At 50.0% G+C, this 10746-nt stretch overlaps 1 protein-coding gene across 1 annotated transcript in view; it reads right to left on the reverse strand.

Annotated features, from left to right (window-relative positions):
- LOC130485936 (heparan sulfate glucosamine 3-O-sulfotransferase 3B1-like) overlaps positions 1-8721 on the reverse strand; it is a 33933-nt gene extending 25212 nt beyond the window's left edge. Inside the window, exon 1 of the mRNA XM_056859080.1 lies at positions 8192-8721. Within this exon, the coding sequence (XP_056715058.1) occupies positions 8192-8721 (530 nt within the window). The remainder of the gene's footprint in view (positions 1-8191) is intronic.
- Positions 8722-10746: the final 2025 nt, after the last annotated feature.

Below are 10746 nucleotides of genomic sequence, written 5' to 3' on the forward strand. Positions count from 1 at the left end.
CCATTGCCACCCATTTCTATAAGAACAGAATTACTCATTTGTGCGTGATGAAAGAAAGAGGTGGGACCAGATACTGCAAGTCATGCAACTGAAACACTTCCCTTGGTTGAAGAGAAGAGGACCATAACCCCTCCTAGGGTTGCCAGGTCCCTCTTGGCAACCGGCGGGAGGTTTTAGGGGTGGAGCCTGAGGAGGGCGGGGTTTGGGGAGGGGAGGGACTTCAACGCCATAGAGTCCAACTGCCTAGGCGGCCATTTTCTCCAGGTGAACTGAGTGTTATCGGCTGGAGATCAGTTGTAATAGCAGGAGATCTCCTGCTACTACCTGGCAGTCCTAACCCCTCCCAAAGCAGATCCAGCTTAAAGAGACTGCTTCATTGATACTTGTCCAGTGTAACACGGGCAGCCGTAGGAGCTTGCGTATCAGTTCTTTCCCACTGCAAGAATTCACATGAGTTCGACCCTATTGCTTAAGGGCTGGCAAGGTTGAACTTCAAGGAAATGGCCACTTTGGAACAATACAGCCCTTACCGCCATTCCCATATTACAGAGGATTACAGCAAGGAAAAGTCTGGTCAAAAGTTCTGTAACACGCCAAGAAGAAGATTCCAAAAAATTTAAGCAGCAAGTTGAGATAGCACAGCTATTGTTCCTTTTAAGCCCGGTTACAAACAGGCTGTTTTCCTTTGTTTTGGTCAACTGCCACTCTGGAGGAAGCTCCCAAAGAGAAAAGGCACCATGAACGCTACCTAATGCTTATGAATACTTAGCAGAAGTACTTGTTTCTTTCAGCCTGGTGAAATGTTCCATTTGACGCTGCTCAACGGGGGGGGGGGGGATGTAGCTAAACTTGTTTTCCATATATTTTGCAGTAATTAAAGGCTGCTGGTTTGGTGTAAACCTGCACTGATTTAGTTTAATATCCGTTCCCACTGTGCATACTTAAGCAGAAAACGTTTCCACATAAATAAGGTGTCTTCAGACCAAAAGCAGGGAAACGGACATAAATGCTCCTGTACATACTTTCAACTTTTCTTTTTTGCTCAGAGTTCAAATCAGGAATATTTGCAACATGGTGCAGAAACATTTGCCTCAGCAGAATTGACGGAGGCCTTGATATAGCAAATGAAATTATTCTCCTTTAATGAACTATAACTAAACTCCAGTTAATGTGTCAATGTGTTCGTTTTGATCCATTTTATATGATCTCTGCCCAAAATGAGATGCAAACTCTACAGGAGGATTGCTATGTACCAATGTGTATATTAATAGTACTATTCTAAGGAGAGCTGAACCTTCATAAATCCATTGAAGTCTTAAAAGGCTCTGTTTAGGATTGCTCTGCTAGTCATGCACCCAATTCTGAACTTTCTTCCTTTAATACAGTTACTGAAATGCCATACTAGGGGACTATAGTGACAAGACTAACATTATTGTTTATAGCTCTAGTTCAAGGAGCATGCCCTCTTTAAGGCTGCTGAAGAACCATAACACCTTTGGATGTCACATCTGCATTAAGAGGGCTACCCAGAAGACAGATCGCCGGAACATTTACTCTCCTATATATATGCCCATCAACTTTGACGGCATGAACCAGCTTCACTAAAATTATTCTAGCTTTATTGAACAGGTTGCCTGGCTCAGTGTATTAAGAGGTCTGGGGCAAGGTTTCTCAAAATTATATGGCCGTTTGTCTAACGCTTACCATTCTGAAACTCAAGGAAAATAATGACACCCCATGTTAGCAGGAATTTTTAAACATAGACCTTGACTGGAGCCCAAAATCTGTTAATTGTATAGCATTACACATTAATAGTTCCGCAGAAGTAGTTCCTTCCAGGAGGAAAAACTGCTTGTGTGTTTGGTGACAAAGCCTTCGACTAGTAGATCCATTAATTGTAAAGGGCATTTTATTCTAGTGAATCATCATTTAAGAACAGTAAGTGTAGCTGAGTTAGAGAAGGCAACCCTGGCCCTCGAGCAAAATGTTCTCTTAAGTATCAACTTTTTTTCTGCTTACCAGATCTGAATCCCATTTGCAATTACTTCCCCCCTCCCTCTGCATGTAAAGGATTAATCAACCATTTTACAGTCTAATTTAGGCAGCTAATTTAATATAAAACTCGAGATGCTTTAACATCGCTTCAGTAATAAAAGCATGACAGCTCTTTAGGCTCACGACACACAGGCTTCCCTGTTGCAAAAGGCCACATTTCAACCGATGATTAGGAATTAGAACACACTTTTCATTAAGGGCCTGGAGGCAAGTTGCAGTGTTTGAAACCGAGAAGGTAAGCAATTCAGCTTCCCCTTCACACAACAGCTCTTATCCTGTACTCATCTAGAACTGCTTGTTTAAGTTAAACTGAAAGCACAGCTAACAAGAGACAGAAGGCATGTGGACTTGAACAGAGTTAGAGGGCCACATTTTCGCTGAAAGAGTCAGCAGCCGGAAAAAAATCTTTTTATTTAAAGATCAGTTTGGATCCCGTAGCAACAGCAGCAAATGCTTGCTTCACACTGGACAGCTTTCCCGTTAACATCAAGGACAGCTTTCGTTCTAAGCCGAAGATGTTCCAGAGGCATTTAATAAAGTGAGTGGCTGTTTTTTGCTAATTGAGCAAAAAAAGGAAGGTCTACATTTCCCTTGTCAACTTTCACTAGAAGCAGGAGCTCCCAAGTGATACTCTGAAAGCTTTTTCCAGGGGAATTCTAGAAGTTGTTTGAACAGATCAAATGCAATAAAACGAATTAGAGTTTTAGAACCAATTACTCTTTCACTCAGAGTCAACATTTGTTACTTTCAGCCAGGCCTCCAGAACTTTTCCTGAAACAAGAGGCCGCCTTACAGCAATAAAAGGAATGAGTGTAATTATACATCACAGAGTTGTGTTCAGCTAGAGGGGGAAGAAAAAGTACACCAAACACCATCGTCTGATCCTCTATAAAATTATAATTTCTTAAGCTACCTCATTATTCCTGTACATTACTGTTCATGATATATTATTGCTAGGTTAAGTTGTAGCAGCTCAGCAGATGCTTTTTAAAAGAGTTGGTAGACCCTGAAGAAAAATTTCCCTCCATAATATACACTGGAAATACAAAGCCCATCAGCCGCATTTCTTTCTGCCTCGGATAACACGGAACTGATCAACTTTAAAAAAGTTGTCCAGTTGGGGAACCCGGGCATATTAAGTCCAAAACATTTGTCCTGAGCAAATCTTACAAGCGCCCCTAACGTCAGAGGCAATAAGTAACTATTTAAAAATCAAATCCAAAGTACACATAGCGTAAGTCAAAACAGGGCGATTTTTTTTTTAACCAAGCATCCTGTCCCAGCAGATATAACCAGTGCTGCTATTGCTCTGGCCGTGGAAATAGCATTCAAAGAACTGCGAGGAAGCTCTCGGCAATAGAATTGATTTAGGAAGTTACTGTTGATTTGAAGCCCTCTTATCTCCTTACTCAGTGGAGGGGGAGTTAAAACGTGCTTGTGTGAAGACACTATTCACAATGCTAATTAAGCAAGCAACCTTAATATATTTTTCATGGGGGGCTTGATTGTAATTAAAATCCACATTTAGCTCATTGTAGCATTCAAATGTCAATCTGCCAGTCACCCCCCCTCCGCCCCGTCTGTTTTCCAAGCATACTCTCCACCTTTGACTACTCACACATCATGGCTGTCACCCACAAGCCCTTCTCCCCAGCTGAGCTAGCTAGAAACGCTTTCTTCTCATTCGGTTTCCCAAGCATTCAAATACTTGGGCTTCCAATGGCAAGCAGCAGTTCATTTTTTAAGAGACATATTGCAGGGCCTTAAATATTTAGACGTCGCAGCCTGTTTTCAATTTGACCCATAATTTCTTTATGTAAAAAAAAAAAAAAAGACTGCTACTGATTACACAGCGCTTTGTGTAGCTAAATTAGAAGGTTTTAAACTGCAATCCAGGGTAATTTTTTTTTACAATGACCATTCCACGGAAAATCGATTTTTTAAAAAGTTTCATGTACCTACTTATCTTTGACAAAATGATAAGACATGATTGATTGTAGTGCTAGATAAACCCAATGCTAGATAAATCCAAAGGAGATTTTATCTAGAAAAGGACTCTTTCCTGAAAAAAATGTTAATTAGGAAGCTGTACTATAATCCTGTTCAACCAAATTTTACCATAAAAACCAACACCTATAACTGAACGTTGTCGTGTTATCCCCAATGTCTATGGCAACGATGTTGCAGTAGACATCATTAAACATCATAATAAATTTGGACGGTAAGTGTAATTTGCTTACTATTGCCAGGATTTATCTTGGTGTGGGGTGGGAGATACAATATTGTTAACTTTGAGAGGAGAGATGGTCATTATAATCTGGTACAAGATGGTAAACAGGAAGAATATGCTACGTAGCTAGGATAGGAGTGCCTTTGCATCCCGGTGCAATATTAGGCCTGCCCGCTTCAATTCAGCCTCCTCGCACGTGACCACACCGTTCTCCCATCTTGAAGAAAGCCTCCCATTATGAACAGAAAGGCACAAGCTTTAACAAAATGCAAGCGCCTTAAAGATTAGCAGCATTTCTTCCAAGAGGAGCGTTTCATGAGCTCAGACCTTCGAGGCTTTCACTAGCCCCCTTCCACTTTGCTTCCTTGCCTCCTTTTCAGGGTCTGCGGCAACTGAACTTCTGCAAACTCCCATCTGATCGACATAAATTCTATTTGCATAATCTGCCTTTTTCTCCTGGTTCTAGCAGGTACCACCTTATACGTGTTTGTGATTAAGCAAGTCACAACTTAAAAAAAAATTCTTGAAAGTTAGAATGGGTACTGCGGAAGTGTGACGACCTTGTGAATGTCTGGAATTTTTATATGGGATCAAAATCCTATATGTTAGGATACCCTATGTGTTAACTCCCCGATACATCACAGCTTGGCAAAGTACAGCAGCCCAAGTTTAGAAAATCTCGTAAAGCTGGATTTAAAGTGATGTAATCCGAGGGGTCTGATTCTTGAGTCGCCAGTCACAACGTGAACGAGATGAGACCACCACCTCCATCTTTTTCCACACATGCCTTTTGTTTCAAAAGTCGCCTAAAGAGTCTGTGCCAAATGGAAGCCTCGAAGAACAGCTTCCTCAGCTTGCAGGCTGGAAGAACGTGCAGATCCGAACTCAACTGCAGGGGAGAAGTCGCTGCCGTCTCCTAGACCCTTTCTCACACCCAGAGTTCAGCCTTCAGCAACACTTAATGGCTCTTGTCAGACTGACAGCCTTGCTCATTAGCTCCGAGCTGCAGTTTGGGGAGGATCTTTTTAAAGCTGTCTCAGCAACCCCCACTTCTCACAGCCTCACATAATGAAATTAGCGCCAGCATTCATATATGGGGTGTACAGGACTGATCGGAAACCCCGAGTGAGCGGGGACAGAAAGACCAGCACCTGAATAAATCTACAATAAATAACAGGCCTAGCACTCCTATTTCTTTTTTAGTAGTTTTGTTAGCTGGTGTGAATTCCACCAGGACCACTCCTCATTTGCATCCAATTCGTTCAACAGTGATCAAGTCATGTACGAATTAGTGTCCCTCGGCATCCCTTACAAAGCCCATTTTTGCCCACTGGCACCTCACAGTCCAACCTTCCTGCCCTGGAAAATCGTTCTATCCTATTTAAAACGTAGATGTGAACACTAAAAAAATGTACAACAGAGCATTGTAAAATGTGCGTTGCAATGCAATGTAGAAACAATTTCACTCTGCAAACTTCTACTGAAAAGTGAGGGGGGGCAGGAAAGGGGGGGCAGGAAAGGGGGGCAGGAAAGCACAGCCGCCTTGGCTTTGAGAAGCAGAGGCGACCCCGGGTTTCTCCGGTGGTGGGCCTCGCCTGAAAGTCGCTCGCCGGCCACATGTTGTGCCTACCTCTGCATCCCATTACAGCTGCAGGATCACTGGCATCTACCCCTGCGTTTGCTAACCGGCCTCTCCGCAAGCATACAGCCTTGCAGGGTCGGAGGCCAGAAGTTATTTCGGCTCCCCTCCGTCCCCCAGGTGGGATCCCACATAATAAAAAGCCTTGATACTTTAAAAAAAAAAAAAAAACGCTGTAAACATTCTCCCTGGCATACTCTGGACAGAAGGGACTGTTCACCTGCTTCTTGACAATGCACGGGAGGTTTTGCCTTGAATTTGCCCTTCTCCACACTCACATTTTTCCCATCCACATTCTCAAAACGCAAAAATAAGCCCCCATGCAGAGTTTGAAGAATTCGGATGGGGAAAGTGTGCATCTAGAGAGGGGCAAAACCTCCCATGCAGAAATGGCCTAAGGCAAAATAAATTTGCGCTCTGAAGCAGCCCGGTCTTGTACAGGTTCACTGGAAAGCGAGTCCATCCGGAGTTAAATAAGATTCCCTCTCAAGTGTTTCTAAAACGGCAGGTTTTTACAGTGCATTCCTAAGGAGAGCGACTCCAATCCAAGCCCATTGAAATGAATGGGCTTAGACTGGAGTAACGCTCTTTAGGAATGCACCGGTGGACTTTTCAATGCAAAGGGAGGTGGCCGAGATGGGGGGGGGGGGTGAAAAAGAAGATTTTTTCACTCTCAACCTATTTTCACTCCCCTCTTTGAACGGTGCCGTTTCTCTCCCCGCCGTCAACAAAATCCCTGCCGAAGTTTCGGTCGAGGTTACTGGAGAAGAAGCGACTTAAAGGGGGGGGGGAGAGAGAGAGAGGCGTCGTCGAGGGACGAGGTTTCCCAGACGGAGGGTGTCTGAAACTGGCAACGGCGCTCAAGCCCCAGCAGAGCCCAGCGGCGCTGCCCCAGATTTATAGGGGGCGGGGGTCACACTTCAGTACCTCCTTGAATCTCAGCAATAGTAAACTTCACTCCAGACGTTGCAGAGAGTTTAAAGTTTTATTAAGAAAGCACCAGATCTTTGGGGAAAGGTAGTACGAGAAGCGTGGCTTTCCTTACCCCCCACCCCTTAAACAGACCTCCCTCGCGTTAAACGAAACCGTGGGGGGGGGGGTTCAGAGAGCGAGCCGCCCCCCACCCGCGAGTTCCCCCGCCGAGAGCAGCTGCAATGCTCCCTTCCGCCCGACAGAGATCAGTGGCTCCCCGCGCACGGCAGGCGCTGCCTTCGCACCAGCTCGCCCCCGAAACGCCCGGCCAGGAGCGGCTCGGCCGAGCGGCCGACACGTCGGGGCAATTTTTACCACCTCCTTACTGCCCTAGGTTGGGGGGGGGGAGAGGAATCAACCTCGCCGGCCCTAACTCTCCCGCCCCCCCCTAACTTGGAATCGGTTCGAGCAGCGCCGTCGGAACAAGAACCAGAGAGCAACTGGGACCCCCCACCCCCTTCCATCACTGGCCGTCCAGGGACGCTCCCTGGGCAGAAGGCGGGCCCCGGTCCGAAGCTGCAGTTTTGGGAAGCCAGCCGTGGCCGTGTAGATGCGCATGGAGGGGGGGGTGTAAAACGGGAGAGGTTCCCTTCGCGGTCGGCCGCTCCCCGCCCCCACCCCGTTCCCCACTCTGGAGACTTTAAAACCCGACAGCGGTTCTCCTCTAACCGAAGGCCATTGGCGCATGAGAATCGGGACGGGGGGGCATGTGCATGCAGAGAGCGGCAAACCGACGGCGGAAGCTCCCCGGCACAAATCACCGAGAAGTAGTCTGACGGCAGCCTTCAGAAGCAACCCACAGCAGCCGTCGGGGGCGAGCCGCACTGGGGATCCGGGCGCGCCGCCAAAGGGGAGCGTCCTTTCGCGAGCCATCTGGTCTACTACATCCCCCCCCCCGGTTCCCCATCCATCCAACTCCCGCTCCGCGATCCGGTATCCTCCGAAGAGGGCGGGAAGAGGGGAAGAGGAGTCAGGGGTTTTAAGGACTCGAGGGCCATTTGCGCAGGAGAGGTTTTGCCTCGACTTTGCCGCTCCGTCGAGGCACATTTCCCCCCATCCCAATTCTCAACAATAGGGGGCCGTCGAGGCACATTCCCCCCCCCCCGATCCCAATTCTCAACATCCCAATTCCAAACTCCCGCCCCCCTGCAGAGTTTGGGGAATTCAGATGGGGCCAAGGCGCATCGACGGAGCGGCACAGCCGAGGCAAACCCTCCCGACAGCGGCGCTCAGACGGGGCTAGAAGGGGACGGGGGACCTCGGGGACGGGGGGAGAGAGAGAGGCGAAAGCGTACCTGTACCAGGCGAGCCCCCGGCCGTAGTTGCGGTCGAAGAAGTGGGGCTCGGCGCCCACGGCGCGCACGTCGGGGTGGACGCGCAGGAACTCGAGCAGGGCGCGGGTGCCGCCCTTCTTCACGCCGATGATGAGGGCCTGGGGCAGGCGCTTGGTGCCGGCGCCGTTGAGGAAGCTGGAGAGGGCCCCGGGGGCGTCGTCCTCGGCCCCCGCCTCCTCGTCGTCGTCGTCCTGCTCCGGGCTCAGCTGGCCCCGGGGGGCGTCGGGGGGCGGCCGGCGGAGCAGCAGCGAGGGGGGCGGCGGCGGCGGCGGGGCGGCGGGCGGCCTCCGGGCGGGGGCCGAGGAGGCCGGCAGCCGCAGCAGCCCCGGCGCGGCGGCGCACGAGTAGACCAGGCAGAGCCACACGGCCAGCATGGCGAGCAGCAGCAGCAGCCTCCTTCGCCCCGGCGGGGGGAGCAGCGGCGGCGGGGCGGCGAGGGCTCCGGGGGCATCGGGGGGGAAGCAGCGGCCGGTCAGGCGCGGCCGGCCCATAGGCGGCAGCCCTCGGGCGGCGACCGCGGCACCATGGCGCGCCCAGGTCAGCAGCGCCCCATCGCCGCCCGCCCCGTCTCGCCTCGCCTGCCTGCAGCGCCGGCCGGCCAGCGAGCGAGTGGCGGCCCTCCGCCCGCGCGCCCGCCTTCCCCTGCCTGGGCTGGGGCGCGCCTGACTGGCACCCCTCCGAGCCTATAAGGGCCCGCCGCCGCATGCCCACGCGCTCCCCCCCGGGCGGCTCCAAGGCCGCCAATGGGCGGGCGGGCCGCCCCCGGTGGGCGGGGAGCCGAGAGCCGCGGGAGGCGACTAGCCATTCCGATTGGCTAGTGAGCCGTTAAAGGGCCAGGGGCGGCGAGTCCGGCGGCGGCGAGCGCCTGGATGCAACGCGGGGCCGGAGCAGAAGGGACTCGCTGCCGTTTCTGCAAGGGAGGGTTGGCCGCTCTCTCCAGAGGCACGTTTCCCCCGTCCGCGTTCTGAAAGCTCTGCATGGGGGCTTATCGTTGAGCTTTGAGGATCTGGAGGGGGGAAATGTGCCTCTGGAGAGAGCCTCTGCTGGGGAAAGTGGAGGGCAGCAGGAAAAGAGGAAGACCCAACAAGAGACGGACGGACTCAATAAAGGAAGCCCCGGCCTTCAGTTTGCAAGATCTGAGCAAGGCTGTCAAAGATAGGACTTTTTGGAGGACTTTCATTCATAGGGTCGCCAGGAGTCGGAAGCGACTTGACGGCACTTAACACACACACACACACAGAGAGAGGCAAATCCAAAGCAAAGCCTCCCATGCAGAAATGGCCCTGGTTTTCCAGGGCGGATCGGAAGCGTTCCGTCCCAGTCACGTGGACCGAGGCAATTGACCAAGGTCTGTAGGGGCTCCCTTAAGGGACGGGGCCTTGGAACGTACAATTTTGGGGGGAATGGGAGGCTTGGAGAACTTACTGTGAAAATCATTTTTTAACGGGGCCATTTAAAGGCTATTCTTTGATCTAATCCCTTGTTTATACTTTGTATTAATTTTATATTAGGTATTGAATTAATAATATTGGATAGGATAAGAACAGGTTAATTAAAATAATATTGGGATTAGCTCCGTTAGCAAAAGTCTATACAATTCATCTTTAGATGGGAGAGGGGGAAGTCATTTTATTGTTCAATTAGAGATATCACTTGTTTGTTTGTTTTTTATTACTATTATATTGTTTTTGTTGATATATTAAATGAAGAAAATAAAAAAAATGTTTTTTTTTAAAAAAGGAAGGGGCCTTGGGAGCGGCTGTCCTGCAAACCCTACACATGAACACACACGAAGCTGCCTTCTACTGATTCAGACCCTCAGTCCATCCAAGTCAGTATTGTCTACTCAGACCGGCAGCGGCTCTCCAGGGTCTCAGGCAGAGAGAGGTCTTTCACATCCCCTACTTGCCCAGTCCCTTTCACTGGAGATGCCGGGAATTGAAGCTGGGACCTTCTGCATGCCAAGCAGAAGCTCTGCCACTGAGCCACGGCCCCTCCCCCTACTTCCGATCTGCCCTTTGCAGTCGGAGGGCTAGCCCCGCATCCCTGGCGCGCCGATCTGCAGCACTTTTAGGGACGGGCTCCGGCCTGAAACAGGTGCACGTTTCGGACGTGGAGGCCATTTCAGGCTGCCCGCCTTCCCGTTGATCTCCATGGGCTTTACTCCCGAACAGACGCGTACAGGTTCTGCTGAGCATCTCCCTTAGTCTGCAAAGTGCCCCCGGGGAAGTGGAGACTAGTCTGAACATAAGAGAGGCCCTGCTGGATCAGACCAAGGGCCATCAGATCCAGCAGCCAGTTCCCACAGTGGCCAACCAGGTGCCTCTAGGAAGCCCCCCATCAAGACAACTGCAGCAGCATTGTCCTGCCTGTGTTCCACAGCACCTAGTATAATACTTTACTCCGCCATAGTAATAGTAGCTGGAGTTAGCTAAGGCTGGAATCCTAAACACATTGACCTGGAAGTAAGCCCCGTTAAGCATACTGCAACTGACTTATCAGTAAGTCTGCTATAG

The sequence above is a fragment of the Euleptes europaea genome, chromosome 1 (genome assembly GCF_029931775.1).
Source record: "Euleptes europaea isolate rEulEur1 chromosome 1, rEulEur1.hap1, whole genome shotgun sequence".
NCBI lineage: Eukaryota > Metazoa > Chordata > Lepidosauria > Squamata > Sphaerodactylidae > Euleptes > Euleptes europaea.